The sequence below is a fragment of the Orcinus orca genome, chromosome 11 (assembly GCF_937001465.1).
Source record: "Orcinus orca chromosome 11, mOrcOrc1.1, whole genome shotgun sequence".
NCBI classification, from domain to species: domain Eukaryota; kingdom Metazoa; phylum Chordata; class Mammalia; order Artiodactyla; family Delphinidae; genus Orcinus; species Orcinus orca.
The window spans coordinates 100034695-100054054 of NC_064569.1; the positions used below are offsets into that span (position 1 = coordinate 100034695).

Here is a 19360-nt window from a genome sequence, read left to right on the forward strand (position 1 = left end):
AGCTTTCGTCCTGTGAGCCTGATGAGAGAGCGTCGAAGCCCCACTGCATCTCAGATGAGCACTGTGGGTTTAATGGTCCGTGTGCCCCTGGGGAAGGCCATGTGTGTCCTGCTTATGACTCTTGGAGCGCGGAGCGGGCGGGAGCCCGTGAACCTGGGGGCCTGTTTTCCTGAGAAAGTGTGCCTGCAATTCTCAAAGGCGAGCTCAGCATGAGCTGCAGCCTTTCAAGGGGGCCTCAGGATCAGAGGGAGCTTCTGCGGAAACGAGGCCGTTAGGGCAGGCTGTATGTGACATTGTTTGGAAGAGTGCCTCCTTCAGTTTGAAGGAGTTCTCCCTGGTTGACTTGTGGTTTGCATAGCCATTGGTGGAGGCAAGTTAGACTTTATGTATAATCTTAAATTCAGCAATAATTTGGATATTTCCCTTAACAAGAGACATTGGGGTAAAGTCTTTTTTCATTCTTCCTAGAGTGCGTTGGCATAACTTTTACTGTGTTCCAGGTTCAGCTGTTGATGTAGTTACTCCTCCCTCCTAGGCTGTCGGCTCTTTGCTGGCAGTCTGTTCATTCACTTGGCGGGTGTTTTATTGTTTTGTTTTGTTTTTTGGCGGTACGCGGGCCTCTCGCTGCTGTGGCCTCTCCCGTTGCAGAGCACAGGCTCTGGACGCGCAGGCTCAGTGGCCATGGCTCAGGGGCCCAGCCACTCCACAGCATGTGGGATCTTCCCGGACCAGGGCACAAACCTGTGTCCCCTGCATGAGCAGGCGGACTCTCAACCACTGCGCCACCAGGGAAGCCCTGGCGGGTGTTCTTGGGGCTCCTGTGTGTGTGGGTGGAGGGCCTGGGGACACGGAGGGCAGGGTGGGTATGGCCCTGCTCTCCAGGGGCTCTTACTGCAGTGGGGGGACAGAGCACACAGGTAAAGCAGTAGGGAGTGACACAGCTCATGACACGTGCCATGGAGGAAGTGCCGCGGGGCGTTGCCGCGTCCTGGCCTGCCACCTGTCCTCTGCAGCAGGTGGTCCAGCACCTGGCATTTCATGGTGTGGAGTTGATCTGTTCTCTGGCAGTGACTTTACCAATGGGGGACATGAGTGGTGCGGCCCAGGATCTCATGTGAGCCTCTGTGGCGGCTGAGGTTCACACGCTCTGTTTGGGAGCATCTCCCCCGCCTCTGGCCTTCTCTTCCTGTCCACAGTGCTGTCCCTCCATCAGGTCCCTGCGCCCCCCACCCCCCTGCGTGCAGACGCCGATGCACAGGTGTCTCCACGGCTCCCCTTCCCGCTGAGGAAGTCTGGCTCTGGAGCCTGCCGCCGGGGGCCACGGAATCAGGATCCTCACCACCTCTTGTCCCGCCTAGTTGTGCAGACGCCCGTGCAGCTTCCTGGCTCTGCCTCCTGAGGCCCCTCCCTCACGTCACCTTCTTTCCCGTCACTGTGTGCTCTGTTCTGCGTCTTCCCAGGCCCAGTTCGGATGCCACGTCTCCCCTGCTCACGCCTCCCCGGGGGTCAGGTTCTCTGTGCTCTTCTGAACCTGCTGTGTCTGCCCCTTGTCCCTGCTCACTCTCCAGTTGGCTGGTTCTTTGTTCACAGACACGGCCATGTGAATTGCATCTCCCTAGAGATAAATCAGGTCAACAAATGTTATCAATAAATAAGGCCGATAAGCAGAATGAGTGAGTGAGCGCGTCCGTGGACGAGCGCGTGCACCGGTGCCCTCTTCCTCCAGGCTCCGCGGGTGGTTCTTGGTTTCGTCTTCACCTGCCAACCATCCCCACGTTTTCTTGCACATACAAGTGCTCAATACAAGTTAATAGAATCAATCAGTATTTCCACCAGTAGCGTTTCTGTTACCAAAAACTCTTGCTCACAGAATTATGAAAAAAATCAAAGATCCCTTCAAGCTAAAAGAATGTTACGAGATTAAACATTTTTCTTTTGCCAAAAGGACATTATGAAAACAAGGGTCACTAAAGATACAGAAATTTCCGTTCACTCTTGGGCTCCTTACCCACACCACCACTGCCGTTTTCCCGTGTTGCCAGGAGGCCCTTTCCCCTGGGGATCAGGTACCCGTGTTGTTACAGGAAGAGACCAGTAGCTGCCCGGCCCCGCCTCTGTCCTGTTCCCGAGAGCGTGCCTTCCGCTCGGGGCTGCACGTCTGTGAGACTGGAAGCCCCGATGGGGGGTGTGCTTGGGGTGGGGTGGGACGGAAACAGAGCCTGTTGTTGGTGAGGGAAGGCCGATCCTTGTCACTGGGGTCCCCCTCAGGCCGGAGGCTGACAGTTGAGCGTGGCCCAGTGGTGCCGTCTTGCCCGAGCAGGGCGCTCCTTGCTTTTTCCTTGGCCTGTTGCCCTTGTCTGCTGACAGCCCATCCACCCACGTGTGCCCGGGGCTGTGGGCTGCGGGTCTTCAAGCCCGCCACAGAACTGGACATTCTGACAGGTGTAGTCCGTGACCTTGCGTTGAACGTTATTTACATTAGAATTGAGCATTCCTGCTGCTCAGCCAGTCTGATCGTAGCATCCGTTCTTTTTGCCGGGCCAAGGAGTTTCGTGAATTGACAGCCTTGAGTTGTGACACTACTCTGGCCGAAGCAGGATTTTTCCCTACATTGGAGCCCAAATCTATGTAGTTAAGTGCTGGAGTCTCCATCACCAAAGTGTCAGGGTTTCAAATTTACAGCTCCCAAGTTGAGCGATGCAGCAGCTTAGACAGGAGAACGGTCCAGCTTGCTCACACAGAAGGGACTATTTTCGATTACCAGCTAAGCTTCTAATTATGTGAAGAGGTTTATCGCAGGGCTCGTGCACAGGGGGTGATGGACGTAGTCGTAACAACAGCGTTGGTCCCCTCCCTGCCCTCGCTGTTCCCCAGCAGGGCCGGCGCTCTTCCCCACACCTCGTGCTCAATGAGGCCGCTGTCCAGCCCGCGCTGGCGATCGCTGTCCTGGAATCCCGTGATGGTCCCAGCGCTGTTTAAACTGAGCAATTTCCCCTTTCCAGTTAGGGAGGAGGCCGTGGGAATCCCGCCCCCAGGAGACGGAAAGCTCGGTGAGCTTGTGCGGCAGTCCCACGGGGGCGGGGACAGGGGATTGTTACTTACGCACGAGGTCCTGCTTTTCTAGAGCTGTTGCCGTGCAGGGAGGTTAGGGACCAGGGCTCCTTCCTCCTCTCCACATGCAGTCAGAGGCCCCGGTGCCCGTCCCGTCCAGAGCGGCGGCGACACCGAGGGGACCAGCACAGCCTCTGGGCTCTGCCCTTCCCGGCCCGCTCCCTGCCCGCAGGCCCTGTGTCTGTCGGGTGTGGGTGTTCTCCTCAGCGGGCTGTTTTCAGATGCAACGGCCCCGGCACCAGAGGACGCGCTGTGGAGACTCAGGCGCAACACTCGGTCCGTCCGTCCGTCCGTCAATGGTGGGCACCCTCGTCATCGCAGTGTCCTAGGGTTTTGAGCTCATTTATCCACTGATGCTCTGTATCTCCTGGACATGGAAACATGGACAGGAAATCTCTGCTCTCTATTTGCCTAAGACAGGTTTTGGGATAGTTCACAGCAGCAATTATATCCCTGTGTGGTTTTCTCCTGACCAGGCTGAGTACCTTCCATTCTTTTAATAGTTTCCTGTATCTGCCCACCCACCCACCCGCCCACCTGCCCACCTGCCCAGTCTGGCAGAGGCTGGCTAGCACTGGCCCCACCCACTGAATGCCAGCGGGTCCCCTCACTCTAATCACTCCGACCCCCAAACACCCTGTGAGCTTCTCAAACCATTTACAGCACCACCACTGTTGGGCACTTTTTCTCTAGGGTTATTTACCTGTGGAAAAGACAGACTTTAGTTAAACTATCCCAATGGCTTAACCAACATTTTTTCCCCTATTGCTAAAATAACTGCATTGTGAAAATGGATGTTCTCTTCTTACCCTGTACCCTTCCGTAGAGAATAAAGCGTGGTAGTTTCCTACCCCATCAGTCACACCCCGGGGCACCCACGGTTCTCCGTGGCGTCCCTCTGAGCAGTGTTCTCCGTGTGCACGTCTACGCAGACGTGCAGCGGTGGAGTTTTCCATATAAATGGAGTTGTGGGTAAAGAGGGGATTGTTTTACAGACTGCTTTTTAAACAAGCATATGGCAGGACAGCGTTTTCAAAGAATTTATTTAAATCATCCCCTAAAGGTTTTCTATGATCTAAGAAGACAAGTGAGATTCTTTTTAATTAAGTGTCTGCTTTTACGTCCTGTGCCTTTATATTTGGTTGTGGTCCACTTGGGACTCCTGATCTACTGCCCAGGGCTGTGGCGGTCAGCGCCTTTTCTGCCTCACCCAGGCGCCCCTTGGGTTAGCCTTGTCATCCTCCCTGGCACTCTGAGGGCTCTCTGGGGTCACCTTCCTCAACGTGGTGTCCCCGGGGTACAGGGCCTGGCCCCTGAAGGGAGGTGTCGTGGATAACGTGGGGAGGAGGGCTGGGTGCAATGTTACTCATGCCAGCGTTACTGTTTGTTTGTGATTAGAAGGTAAATGCAAGACAGAGAATCTAGTCTGTTTTTTGACGAAACAGTTTGGTTTACATTCCGTTACTTTAAGGAACGTTTACATGTTGCCGTGGTGAGTCCCCAGCGGTCCTGGCTCCCAGCCCTGCAGGGTGGGGAGTGGGGAGGCTGTGTGGGCCCTGCCCCCGCCCTGGGGGCCTGTGCTGTGCCCCCCTCCCGCGTGGAGCATCTTCTCGGGTTGTGTCAGAATGGCCCAACCCCCCAGGTCCCAGAGCCACAGCCACAGCCACGTTGTTACTTAGGCCTCACCTCCGTCTGCTGCTGGCCTGGGCCTGGGCCTGTCTGCTCTCCTGTACCTGTCAATTGATCATTTTTTCCCTTTGGGTTGTTTCTTCCTTTGAACCCTGGGATGGCCCGGGAAGCCTCACTTCCGTGGGTCTCTCGCATTGGTCTTGGCTGACGGCCTTACTTCCGGCCTCTCCGCTGTCACTGAGTCCCACCTGGCGTGGGCTCCATGGCCGCCGGCCTGAAGCCCAGACTCCCTGGGCCTGTGCAGAGTGGGGCGGCTCCGTGTTTGGGTTTCCTCCCCTCCTGGTCGCCCCCACCCTGACCCCCGGGCTGTCCCAGGCAGTGAGTGAGCTCTGGTGGCAGGTGTGCACCCTTGGGGTCAGATGGTCTTGACCCCGAGAGCTCGTCCCTGCCCCGTGGTGTGGACTCTCTGGGGCGTGAGTAGCTTAGCCTCTACCAGACCGAGCCTGTACCGCACCTGCTCTTTTGTTCGTGGTTAGGTCCAGCTGAGCCCACTCGGAACCAGCAGTGCCCCGTTTCCTGTGCCCCCACCAGGGGCGCTCCTGGGCCCATCCCTCGGCTCTGACTGCACTGCTCTCTGTGCTCCCCTAAAAGAATACGGGGGGTCGTTATCTCATTCTGACAATAAGGGTCATTCCGATTCTCTCGGCTTTTCCAAGACATTAGCATAGGGGCTGTCTGAGTTTAATGCCATTCCTTCATTACATCCAAGAGTACCAAATGGCCCGTTGTGAGAAATGACACCGATATTTCCTGGGATAAAATAATAAGCCAGCTAAACAGACGAAGAAAACTCACCCAGGCTCCTGCCCACACCCCGCGGACCCGGGCTGAGGCAGCCCCGCTGCTTGTGACCCAGGACAGGAGCCTGAGGTCTGGGGAGGGCTTTAGTCCCCCGCTTGCCTTTTCTTATAGCTGAGGAAGTGTCTCAGTGCTTTGAAGGCCCTTGAAAGAGGGTACGTGGACGGAAGACCTCCAGAGGAGCCCTCTGATTATCATCAACGCGGTCCCCTGAGAACGGAAAATAAATCCAGCTCTGCGCTAGTTTGGGGGGATGCTGAATCGAGTTTCCCAGCGAGCAGGTCTCCGCCCGACGAGGTGACTTGCACTCCTGTCTGCGAACTTGATCTTGCAGCAGGAAGGGCGTCGTGATGGGTGGGACCCGGTGCAGGGCAGCCCTTACAGCGCAGGGCAGTGAACCCCATCTGTGAACCGGCGGTGATGACACCTCCCGCCTCGGCTGCCACGAGAAATTCCGGAGCCAGGCCATGTGCAGAATCAGGTGGGCCTCCATCCCAGGGTGTGCTCAGGGCGTGTGGGCATAGGGAGCCTCCTGGCACTGCAGAGTTCCAAGGCCGGGCGCCTTGCTGGGCCAGCCCGGCGGGCAGAGCGGTGCCCAGTGCAGGAGGGAGGGCCCCAGCCCCGGAGGGGGCAGCTGGGCTGGTGCAGGTTCACGGGGGCACTCGGGCAGAGGGGAGCTCAGGGCTGGCCCCGGTGCACTCTTCATCCCAGTCCCATGTCACAGGGAAGGGGCAGGGCCGCCTGGGTCTGCCTGCCAGGGCCTTGACTGAGCCCACAGCCTGGGTCCGAGTAACCCACCCTTCCCCCATCACCCGGTGACTGTCTGGTACCTAAATGTTTCCGTTTTCCATTTTTAAGTTGTTTTCCCCTTTAACCCACCAGCTTCTTGGGGGCGTTTGTTTCTCCTCATCTCTGTGCCCAAGGGTCCGGAGTTTAGGGACACAGGGAGGGCCTGCTGCCTCTCGTCACTTTGCCTCGACGTGGGGATGACCCAGTGACCACCGAGGGGCAGGGGATAAACACAGTGTGGCCCATCCGTACGGTGGAAAGTTATTATACCATAGAAAGGAGGGAAGCACTGTCACAGGCTACGACACGGTGACCCTTGGAAACATCGTGCTCAGTGAGAGAAGCCAGACACGAAAGGCCACGTGTCCTGTGATTCCACTGAGGTGAGATGTCCACACAGGCACATCCATGGGGGCAGGACGCAGCCTGGTGGCTACTGGGGGCTGGGAGGGGCAGGGGGAATGGGGAGTGACTGCTAATGAGGTCAGGGTTTGTCAGGGGCGATGAAAATGTTCTGCAATTAGATCGTGGTGATGGTTACCCAACCCTGTGAATATACTAGCCCACTGAGTGGTACACTTTAAAGGGGTGAGCTTTACGGTACGTGCATTATATCTCAATAAAATAACCCTCCAAACCGAACCAAACCAACAAAAAAACTCGTTGAGTGAATGAGGGGGAGCAGATGAAGGCAGGGAGGTAAGAGTGCTGTTTTCCTTTGCACAGAAGGACAGACGTGCTTCCAGGGAGACGCGGTCATTAGAAGTTGGATCTGCTCTGTGGTCTACATGGCCGTGAGGCTGTGCCCGGTTGGATGTGTGTCCGGGGCCGTGGCCTCCTGTCTGGGCTCCTGAGCCCCCCGTGGAGGCCCCAGCTGGTTGGTTTCCCCACGGAGTGCTGGCCTGGAAGGACCCTCCCTGTTTTACTTTCCGATTTCTGCTGTGAACAGAGGACGGAGTGGGAGGGTGTTCACAGGCGGCTCTCCCAGCCCGGCACCTGGTGGGAGTCAGGCCGTGTCGGGCTGCTGCTGGGGAAGCGATCGAAGCCCGGGTGTGAGGTGTGCACAGGTGCGGAGGGCTGGCCTGCTCTGTGGGAGCAGTTACGAGTCCGGGCTCCGGGACGGATGGCGGGTACATACCCTGACCCCACTCCTTACCAGGCTGCCACCGGGCCGGCTCGTTGTTTCTCTGTACCCCATTTCCCAAGGGGTGCAATGGTGGCCGTAATAGAGTTAATGTGTTTAAAACATGAAGAAGAGTGCCTGGCATCTAATAACCACTCAGTAAATGTTAGCAGTTATCATTATTATGATTATTGTCATTTTTACCCACTTAAAACTTTCTAAATATATTCTGGGCTGAAATGTTTCTTTTCTTGAAGAACATTTTCCTTGCAAAGTTGCCATGCGCATTAGCAAAATACAACAAAAGTAAATAAAATTAGAAGAATAGGATGCACGATTTTTAAAAAAAAATTTATGAGTGTTATGCTGGATGATAGCAGTTTTTATAAGGATCTAAAGTTAATTTCTTCAAATGTCTGATAAGCTATTTCAATTAGGCATCTGTTTTGCATTTTAAAGCTTTTAAGTTATGCTTTCTCATTAGATTTTTTATGCTTGGAGGAGGAAATTATTTAGAGCACCATTGCCTATTCTTTCTTTCAAACACATCTGTGTTTTTGCTTTCTTGGTGTTTGCTCACAGCATAGAAGTATTTACGCAGTGTGGTTTTGGGAACTCTAACCTTGGAAACGGGTTTTTAGAGGGGTTGTTACTGAATTAATATGTGAATATATGAGAAGCAGAATTTTAGAAATCTTAGGAAAAAAGTTCAGACCTCAGTGAGGAATAAGTAATAAATTGATATTTTAGGTCCTCTCTTATTAGGATGTGAAATGCCTGAGAAGCAATGATTTACAATATGTTAATTATGTTAATTAATTGGAGAGGATTCAGAATATGAATTATCTGCAACTAATTAGGTATTAAAATTGAGAACCATTAAGCGATGAGGTGGAAGATGCCAAGTCATCTAGCTAGAGCGAGGAGAACGGGCGGGGGTGGGGAGGCGGGTCCTGCCGGCCGAGCGCACATCCTCGTTCACCCCGTGGGCTGACGGCTCCCTGTCTTTCCCCTGCCCCGCGGCACAGATGAGGAGGACGTGGACACCGCTGACGTCTCCTGCGTGCCTGCGGACGCGCTGCGCAACGTGGAGGCCGACACGTACTGGTGCATGAGCCGGCTGCTGGACGGCATCCAGGTGAGCCCCCGGAGGCAGCGCCCCCTCGTGGCGTCCCTCTGGCGGAGTTCATACTCCTCAGGGTGACTGTGTGTCTGCGGGCGCACACGTGCCTCTGGAGCCGGTTGGAGGGCACAGCGCAGGGCTCGGAGGGACCAGGCCCCCCCTGCAGAGTCCGATCCCCGCGGGTATTCCACCCCCCCGCCCCCACCCCCCCACCCCGCCCCACTCGGCCGCCGGTGACTGTGGTCCTGCCCCCCAGCGCGGGGCGTCGTTGACGAGCCGTTTCACTGTCTGCGTGAACTGTGTTCAGAGGAACCCGCCTCTTAAAGGGCGTCAGACTTAAAGGCCTTGGCTCCGCCTCCGTGACACCGGGCTGTCAGCGGCCAGCCCCACCATCCCCGCCCGCCTCCGGTCAGGGATCTCAGCGCTCAAGGACAAGTGACGCTGCCGGGTCCCAGAGGGAAGCATGAGCTGGAGGGCAACCTGCCTCCCGTGGCTGGGGCTTCTGCTGGACCTGGGGTCAGCTGGGCCCCTGGCTGGGATTCTCCCTGGAAAGCCGGAGTCTTCCGGGGCCTGGGATGGTTTTATGGAATCATCCATTCCCCTAAATCAGGGGGAAACTCACACACAGTGCCCGGGGAGGAGGACGTTGGCAGGTCAAGAGCAGGAAGATGGGCTGGAGCCTTGCGTGTGGCGGGAAGTGGCCGCGGTAGGTAGACGGCCCTCGAGCCAGCTGTGGGCCATTTTAGGCTTGTCTGGTGCCCACACAGCTTTGCCAGACGCTTGCCTGGGGCCGGGGCTGCACCCACTCTGGGGCGGGAGAAGGGATTTAGGGCCGAGCTCCCGGGCTCACCGTGGGGTGAAGGGGAGAGGTGTGAGCGCTGCAGCACAGGGCATAAACCACGCTCCGACGACACGCATGCGGGGCAGAGTGGGACCTGGAGGGGGACCGTGAATTTGCCAACAGAGGAGAGGAAGAGCCTGGGGCGGGGTTTTGGTCTGAGGTTCGTTCTGGTCACTCACTGGAGGACGGTCCAAAGATGGCCGCCACAGGATGGACGCTGTGCGGGGGCCTTGGGTTCTGCCAGGATCCCTTTGTCCCAGGTAAGGAAGGCCCTTCCACCTGAAGAGAGAGGACTGGTGTTGCGGATGCACTCGTCACAGGCGTTTCCCACCAGCTTTGGCTTTTCCTGAGCTGTTGTCATAGCAGGTGTTCCTGATGCCGCCCACTGGAGAGGCCTCAGCTAAGCTGCTTGATTGGATGGAAATGGCCCAAGCAAGGTTTTTCTATGATGTCATCTAAAGGCTGAGTGAGGCCCTGAGGTTTAATTTGAATAAATCAGCTAGGACGATTCTGTTGAAGCAAACTGTGTGGGTTCCCATTCCCCTTGATAACTTAGGAATTGACAAAGAGAAAGCAGAAGCCCTTTCTGGAGTTGAACAATAGAAAGCTTGTATCTGAGAGCCCAGCAGAACTCCTCCTGACTGATTTTGTATCTTGTAAAGAAAAATGTGCCTGCTGGCGACAGATTTTGGCCCCAGCATCAATTCATCATTTCTCTACTCTGCTAATGTTTTCATATTTTTCAGTCTTTCTCCCAAAACTTAAGACTCTTCTCCTCCTTGGAAAGGAGGTTGAATCATAATCTGAAACTTCTTATAAATTTCAGATGTCACGTTTCTGCTCATGAGCGGTGGAACGTCTGCTGTTTAAATACAAGATTATCCGGCTTCTACTTGTAAATAAAATCAGCTGTACAATGAAACCGATACTGGCTTTTCATTTTTCACCTGAGATTCGTTGTCTGATGAAATGGTTTCTTGACAAGGGTGCTGCGTGGAAGGCATAATGCTTCTCTGGCGTGTGTGTGTGTGTGTGTGTGTGTGTGTGTGTGTGTGTGTGTGTGTGTGTGTGTGTGTGTGTGTGTGTGTGTGTGATTACCACACACGCCAGGCCAACGGCAGCCGTCTGTCTTTCTGTCACATGCTCACGACTGATTCCACGAGATCCTCACGTGAGCAAGCGTTCAGCGATGCCCATTATCAGCATCCAGGGAGTCTGGGGGGCTCTTCTGTAATTCCCTTAGGTGAGGCCATCCCCCGTGACCCCATGCGAGCTCCGTGGGGGACTTTTCAGTGTGTGCAAGTACTCTCGCCATTGTAGTTTGGATAAGTGTGAGGATATGAACTGACTTAAAATCAAGAGGAAACATGGACCAGGTGTCATAAACCCATTGTACGCTATTACAAATAACATATTTTTATGATAAATGAATATTTTCCCAAACAAAAATGTTGAGTGAGAAGAAAGGCATGGCTTTACTTTACGTGCCTTGACAGAAGACAGCTGAACTCTCATATGTGTTTCTCCAGTCAACCTGTTGTAATATGTTTTCCCTTTAATACTGTACCACAGCCGAACAGGTGGTAGTTTCTTAAAGGTCATGCAGTGTGAATGTGACGTCATATCAGTGGACGTTTTGTGCTCAGTCACAGGAAAATCCATTGACCTGTCTTGCACTTGGAATAGATCTCTTACACACGCATGGTTCTGTCACATCAGACACTGGTCACTGGAAAATCCTGGATGCCCGAGGTATGCAGATCGTTTAAACATTGGTGCGTCTCATCATACAGTATCAGAAAATCACCTTTGTTAGTGTTACCACCATCTCATAAGGAACTGTCAAGCCCAGAGTGGTGGAGAAAAGTTCTCTAAAATTCAGATTTGGGCTTAAAAGTGCAAATATTATTATTGACAGCAAACACTGTGAATTGGTTCCCTTGAGGTGACAGGGTAACTTTGTTCATTTTTGAGAAAAGGTCTGCCAGATACCCAAGTTTGAATAACCAATTTGCCTGTTGGTCATTCTTTCAAGACGTTTTCTCTTGGAAAATGTATCCAGTTCTGCTCTCAGCTCAGAGAATTGCACCAAAAATTGCTTTTCTGGAAGAAATCAATGTTTTTGGGTTCACGTCTCCAGAGCTTTACACGTGCTTCCCATTTTTGCCATAGAACACTGAAAAGATGTTTATCAAGGGTCAAGATTTAACCCAATACTAATCATAAGATTAGGAACTTTCCTGTGTCGCCCAGGACATCCTTAAGTGAAACTGCCTCTTTTTAACGCACGAGTGTGTGGCATTGAGTACGGTTGTGGACGCTGCCTTGGTCTGTGCCGTGAGCCAGCACTTCTACTTGCCACCACTTCTGTAGCATGACAGCAAATGCCAACACGGCGACAGAGGTAGATGATGCCTCAGTATCATTATGAATGAGTTTGGACCTCACAGGCTGCTTGAAAGGGTCCCAGGGAGCCCCGCGGCTGGCTGAGCACCGTGGGAGCTGCAGCCTCGCAGGGAGAGATGCTCTCATGGAGGGGCCCTCAGGGTGAGCTCACAAGAGGAAAAGTACAAGACGGAGGAAGTGCGCCACGAGTGAACTGGCTGGCCCTGGGGCTGGGGGAGCTGTGCCCTGGACTTGGGATCCTACCGCAGTGGGTCTGTCTGCCCATGTCCTGCTCCTCGGATCCTGGGCATCGTGAGTTGACTGCATGTTCCCATTGGGGCCACTGGGAACGTGAGGTGGAGGGCCCCGACGTGGGCTTTCCCGTCTCATTGGCGGGATAGAGCCACACTCGGGTCTCATAATGAGGTCGATTGTCCTCAGGTACGCCGTGAGGAGTCCAGCCAGAGATTTAATTTTTTTTTTTTTTTTTTTTGCGGTACGTGGGCCTCTCACTGCCGTGGCCTCTCCCGTTGTGGAGCACAGGCTCCGGACGCGCAGGCTCAGCGACCATGGCTCATGGGCCTAGCCGCTCTGCGGCATGTGGGATCTTCCCGGACCGGGGCACGAACCCGTGTTCCCTGCATCGGCAGGTGGACTCTCAACCACTGTGCCGCCAGGGAAGCCCCAGAGATTTAATTTTTAAAAATAATTTGGTGGGGGAATTCCCTGGCGGTCCAGTGGTTAGGACTCAGCGCTTTCACTGCTGTGGCCTGGGTTCAATCCCTGGTCGGGGAACTAAGATCCCACAAGCCACGCAGCGTGGCCAAAAAAAAAAATTTGGTGGGCCGTTATTTCTTCCAGTGGTTTCACGGATCGTGTCTTTCTAATGCTGCCTTTGGAGGTGCTTTTTGGTTAGGTCACCAAAGGCCGTGTGAGCCAGTGCAGCTGCTGGGCTGCTTCTTTACAGAGGACCGCCTTGCGACAGGCCAGCAGGACCTGGGCCTTGGGGCCGAGGAGGAGAGTGCCCGTGTGCTTTCTGAGGGAGGAAGCTGCTTGAAGGCCTCTGCTGCGGCGCCGGGGCAGGGCAGGCCCAGGCCCCAGTCCAGGTGGGCGAGCCCTTCTCTGGCTTCTCGGGGATTATTCTTGGGCCTTTGCCAGCCTCCTCATTTCACTAACGACATGACGCCAGGGTTGTCGGGGAGCTCTCACCTCTTGAGTTACGGCTTCCATACTTGCCTGCCCTGCAGTCATACTATTACTCTCAGATTCATTACTTAGCAGGACAGCCTCTTTGAGTAGAAAAGGACTGTTGCCTTTTATAATCAGTCATTTACATTTTCTTTCCTTGGGGAAGAATTACTCAATTCTAAGAACTGGTTGCTGGCGTGGAAGGGATGGGAATATTGAGGAAAGTGATGATATTATCTTGGAACTTGCCAGAGAAAAGGCCGGAAACGTGGTGGTGTAGTATCTGGCAGAGAAAGGCCCGGAATGACCAGACCTGTGACTGGGGGCTGGAGGGGACACTGTCTTGCGGGGGGCGGGGTGGTCCCTCAAATACAGCTGCTGTGAGTTAGCCAGGGGGAGAAAAGGGACGACGTATCACAGCGAACCAGAGCCTGCACAGGGAGCCCTTGGAGAAGGTTCTACTCCGAAAAGGAGAGTGGCCCGAGGCATGCTCAGAAGGTGGCCCAGGATCCTCAGAAGGACCCAGAACCTCGATCTGTTGCCGCCTCTCAACCGAACTCCAAGGAAAGAGAACAAAGGGCCGGTGCGTCACTTGGGAAGGTGGTGGAGAGGATGCTTACGTGGCCTTGACACATCAGGAGTCTCCATCTGGAAGGGGCAGCGGAGCAGCAGGAGGAGAGTGCAGAGCCAGACCCCGTGCCCGGCCCGCGGGTGGGCAGCGAGGGGCCGGAGCGCCCGCTCCACGTGGCACGTTCCTGTCTCGCATCCAGAGGCGTTGCGCAAGGGGTGGAAGCGCCTTCAGAGCTGTGATATTAGAGCTCCAGTCGATAACAGTGAGGACTCTTGGCAACATTTTAGAAACGTTTATTAAGTTGACAAGAATGTGTGGGTTACTGGGCTGAAGCAGAAGATTCATTAAGAGTGAGTTATTGTGCGCCAGTGTAAAAATGAAGATTAAAAAAATCAATTTACAGTAGCATTGGAAACAGTGAAATCCATGTTGTTGCCTGGGTGAGTCGTTCATTCCTGTTAATTACAAAGCGGTGCTCCATCGTGTGAGTCTATCACAGCTGTTTAAACATCCTCCAGTTGGTGGAAGCCAGGGCTGTTTCCAGTCTTCGGCTGTGAGGGGTGAAGTTTCCGTGAACACTCGTGTAGTCGTCCTCTCGTTGACGTGTGTTTCTGTCTCTTGGGTCAGTACTTAGGAGTGGACTTGCTGGGTAGTGGCGTAGGGCTATACTTAGTTTTTATGGAAAACCTCCAGATCTTTTCTCCGAATTGGTTGCGCTGTTTCATAAACCCATCAGCACTGAGGTCTGGCTGCCGCACATCCTCACTGGCGTTGCACGGCCCTGTTTTTATTTCTGCTGGTTAGCAGTTTGTGTGTGTGTGTGTTTGTGTGTGTGCATGCGTGTGTATCTATGTATCTATATTGTTGGGCTTCACTCCACAGACCTGCAAGGCCTGTACTTGCCCAGCTTTAAGAGTGAAGAAAGAGCCTGGAGTCAGCAACAGAGACATCCACGGTTTAATGGATGGGGGAGCTTAGCTCCTGGAGCAATGCCTCACCACGTGCGGCAGGCAGTGGGCAGGACATGGCGGCTGTCTTCACTCCTGGGGGAAGGGGACGTTGCCAGTTTTAGGGGGAATTGACCTCAGGTGGGCTTGTCAGTTACCAGGGAAACCAGCAGAGGGGCACGCCCCCTTCATGGCCCCTTTGATAAGAACAGTCACTAGCTGGGGCCTGGGGCAAGTGTGAAGGAAGGTCAGTCACATGAGCAGGTGTAGGTGAAGCAGGCGCTGGTCCAGCAGGGACGTACAGAGAGCAAGAGAACAGCCATCTTGAGTGGCCTGACCATACGGTGTCTATATATCTATATCTATATCCATATCGAGAGAGGGGACGAGAATATTTTGTCCCAAGTTTGTGGCTTGTCAATATACACTTAAAAAAAAAACTATTTATTTATTTATTTATTTTTGGCTGCGTTGGGTCTTCAACGCGTTGCTGTGCGCGGGCTTCTCACTGCGGCGGCTTCTCTTGTTGCGGAGCACGGGCTCTAGGCGTGTGGGCTTCAGTAGTTGTGGCACGTGGGCCTAGTAGTTGTGGCTTGCGGGCTCTAGAGCGTAGGCTCAGTAGTTGTGGCGCATGGCCTTAGTTGCTCCGTGGCATGTGGGATCTTCCCGGACAAGGGCTAGAACATGCGTCCCCTGTGTTGGCAGATGGACTCTCAACCACTGCGCCACCAGGGAAGTCCCTCAATTTACTTTTAAAAAATGTCTTCTGGGGCTTCCCTGGTGGTGCAGTGGTTGAGAGTCCGCCTGCCGTTGCAGGGGACATGGGTTTGTGCCCCGGTCCGGGAAGATCCCACATGCCCCGGAGTGGCTGGGCCCGTGAGCCATAGCCGCTGAGCCTGCGCGTCCGGAGCCTGTTGCTCCGCAACGGGAGAGGCCACAGCAGTGAGAGGCCCGCGTACCACCAAAAAAAAAAAAAAAAAAATAGTCTTCTGCTGAGCAGAAAATTTTAATTTTGTTGAATTCTAATTTATTATTATTATTTTTTGTGATAACGGTTGTCTGTGTCCTAACCAAAAAGCCTTTTCCTACGCCCAGCGTGCCAGGGTATTCTCCTATGTTTTTCTTCTAGAAACTGTAATTTTAGTTTTTACTTTTAGGTCTGTCATCTCGCTTGACGTAATTTTTCTGTATGTGAGGAAGGCACATACAGATTTCCTAGTTAACGCAGCAACATTTGCTGAAAACAGTTTATGTTTCCAGAGTAGATTGCTTTGGCGCCTTTTCTGAAAATCAAATGACCGTACACATGTGTGTCTATTTCTGGACACTCTATCATGTTCCATTAATCTATTAATGGGTTGTTATGCCAGTATGCACTGTCTTCACTACTGTAGCTTTTCTTGGAGTTCGATAAAGTCCTCCAAGTGTGTTCTTTTTTAAAAAAAATTGTCTTGAGTATTTTTGGTCCTTTGCATTTTTTTTTTTTTTTTTTTGGTACGCAGGCCTCTCACTGTTGTGGCCTCTCCCGTTGCGGAGCACAGGCTTCGGACGCGCAGGCTCAGCGGCCATGGCTCACGGGCCCAGCTGCTCTGGGGCATGTGGGATCTTCCCAGACCGGGGCACGAACCCGTGTCCCCTGCATCGGCAGGCGGACTCCCAACCACTGCGCCACCAGGGAAGCCCGGTCCTATGCATTTTTATATAAAGTTTATCATTAGCCATTTCCTACCAAAAAAGCCTTACGGCCTGGGATTTAGAATGGAATTATATTTTGAATCTATGTGTCAGTTGTCCCAGAATTAACAGTATTAACAGTGTTAATTTATTCTAGTCCGTAAGCATGGTATAGTTTTAAATTTATTTAAATGTTCTTTAACTTACCCTAATAAACATTTTGTAGTTTTCAGTGTATGGGTTTTGCTCATCTTTTGTTAAATTTGTTTCTAGATTTTTTTTTTTTGATGCTCCTTTAAATGGTGTAGCTTTCTTGGTAAATTTTGTTTTTTTTGATTTTTACTGATAGTTTTGTACAAATACAATTGAATTTTGTAAACTGACAGTTTTCCAGTTCCTATTGTTGTGTAACAAATTACTCCAAAACTTCCTGACTTAGAACAACTGTTTTATCACTCTCACAGATCCTGTTGGTCAGGATTTCAGTCAGGACACACCATGAACCTCTGTCTGTGCACCACGGTGTCTGGCGCCTCGGTCAGACGGCTTGAAAGCTGGCACAAGTTGATGCCTAGGGACTGGAGTCATCTGCAATCTCACCCTTTTAAGTGTGTGGTGCCTGGGCTTGGACGACTCTAAGACTGAGACTGTAGATTGAGCTGCCCACACATGGCCTCTCCATGTGGCTTAACAATCTCATGGCACGGTGGCCTTAGGAAAGTCAGACTTCTGACATAATGGTTCAGGCTCCCAGTTAGACTTCCAGAAAGCAAGGTGTAAGTTGCACTTTTTCATGACTGAACCTCAGAAGTCGCATAATATCACTTCCACTCTACTCTTTTGGGTAAAGGAGTCATAAGCCTACTTTAAAGGGAGGGAGATTAGACTCCATCTCTAGATGCAGGAGTGCCCTGGTCACATCATAAAAGAATATATGGGATAAGAGAGGTTGTTGTGGAAAATATATGCCACACCTTGTTTCTTGTAATCTTGCTAAATTCACTTGTTAGTTTTAGGAGCTTTTGGGTAGATGCCTTAGGATTTTCTATGTGCACAATCATGTCACCTACAGATGAATAGAATTTTACTTCTTTCTGTGTAATATGTGTGGCTTTTATTTCCTCTTCTTGCCTTTTTGCATTGTCAAGGACCTCAAGTACAATGTTGAATGGAAGTGATGAGAGCAGACATTTCTACCTCCTTCCAGGTATTGGTGGAGAGGGTGAAACATTTAGGCGCTCACCATTAACTTTGATGTTAGCTGTTGACTTTTCATAGATGCCCTTTACCAGGGTGGTTTTGACAGTGCAAATTCCACAGACAAGGAGTCTGTATTTTTAATAAACATTCTGCCTTATTTTGGTAGGTCTTTTTCTTTACATTTGAGGAATACCAGTATATAAAGGACGAAGAGATTGAGGATAGAATTTGTAAGACTTGGTGGAAGAAGAGCTGGAAGACAGATCATAGTTTGCTGAGACTTTTAAATAATTATGAATCAGTGTTTTGCCAAATGCTTTTTCTTTGTTGAGATAGATACTCATATGATTTTTCTGACTTATTCTGTTCATGTACTGAAGGACATTGATTAACTTTTAATGTTAAGCCAGCTTGCATTCCTGAGATAAGTCCCACTTTGTCGTGAGATGTTAGTCTTTTTATGTTTCAGGATTCTCTTTGATATTTTATTTTATTGTATTGTATGTAATATATTTTAAAAGAGTTTTACATCTCTGTTCACGAGGAATACAACTGACCCTTGAACAACACAGGTTTGAACTGTGCAGGTCCACTTACACGTGCTTTTTTTTTTTTTTCCTCAATTATATACGGGTAGTACTACATGATCCAGGGTTTGCTGAATCCACAGATATAGCACTGCAGATACAGAGGGCTGACTATGCGACCTGAGCATCTATGGATTTTGGTATCCATGGGGGCTCCTGGAACCAACCCCTTTTGTATACTGAGGGATGACAGTATTGTCTTCCATTTTCTTTTCTTCTATGTATTCTCTTTTTCTGTTCTGGCATTAGGGAAATGGTGATTTCATAAAATGCTCCTGTGATTTCTGAAAGAGTTTGTGCAAGATCGGTATTGTGTTTTTCTTAAATACTTGATAGAATTCAACAGTGAAGCCATCTTGGCCTGGAACTTTCTTTGTGGGAAAGTTTTAAGTACAAATTCGATTTCTCCTCTGGGTAGGGCTCCAGGTTTTCTATTTCTTTTCTTGTCAGTTTTGATAATTTGTGTATTTTAAAGAATTTGGTCATTTTAAACAATTGTCTAATTTATTGACATATTGTTGTTTGCAATATTCCCTAATTCTTTTAATGTCTATAAGAACTAAAGTGATGTCTTCAATTCCTAAAATTGGTAATTAAACTAATTGATATGTGTCTTGAGATGTGTCACGTAGTCTATCTTGATGAATGTTTCATGCGTCCTTGAGAAGAATGTGTCTTCTGCTTTGCTGGGGGAAGTTTCTGTAAGTATCAGTTAGGTCATGTTGGTTGATAGGTAGTGTTTCTCCTGTCTTCTGTATCCTTACTGATTTTCCGTCTGCTGTTTCTGTCAATTGCTGAGTGAGGACTTCTGGCGTTTCCAACTCTAATGGTTGATTTGTCTCTTCTTTTAGCTTTGTCAGGTTTTGCTTCATGTTGTTTGAATCTTGGTTATTAGATGCACACACATGTAGGATGATTATGTTTTCTTGATGAATTTATATGCTTATTGTTATGAAATATTCCTCTATTTCTGGTTATGTCCCCTGTGCTGGATTCCAGTTCCTCTGATACTAATATAGCCATTCCATCTTCCTTATGGTTAGTATTTCCTTGGTGTGTCTTTTCCATCCCTTTGCCTTTAATCTAGTTGTGTCTTCTTATCTAAAGCACATTTCTTGTAGACAGCTTATAGTTGGATTTTGCTTTCCTACCCATTTAGTGTGTGTTTAGTTCATTCACATTCGTGTAATTATTTATATGGCTGGGGTTTATGCTGCCATTTTGCTATTTATTTTCTATTCATTTCATCTTATTTCCTCCCTTCTTTTGCACGCATTGGGTACTTTTTAAATTAACGGACTTTGTTTTTTAGGGCAGTTTCAGGTTTACAGAAA

General features: G+C 51.0%; 1 protein-coding gene across 2 annotated transcripts in view; it reads left to right on the plus strand.

Moving 5' to 3' along the window:
* TBC1D22A (TBC1 domain family member 22A) overlaps positions 1 to 19360 on the plus strand; it is a 315342-nt gene that overhangs the window by 175610 nt on the left and 120372 nt on the right. For both annotated transcript variants that reach the window (XM_004279596.4, XM_049694610.1), the window contains one exon: positions 8539 to 8648. In XM_004279596.4, coding sequence (XP_004279644.1) covers positions 8539 to 8648 — 110 coding nt within the window. The remainder of the gene's footprint in view (positions 1 to 8538; positions 8649 to 19360) is intronic.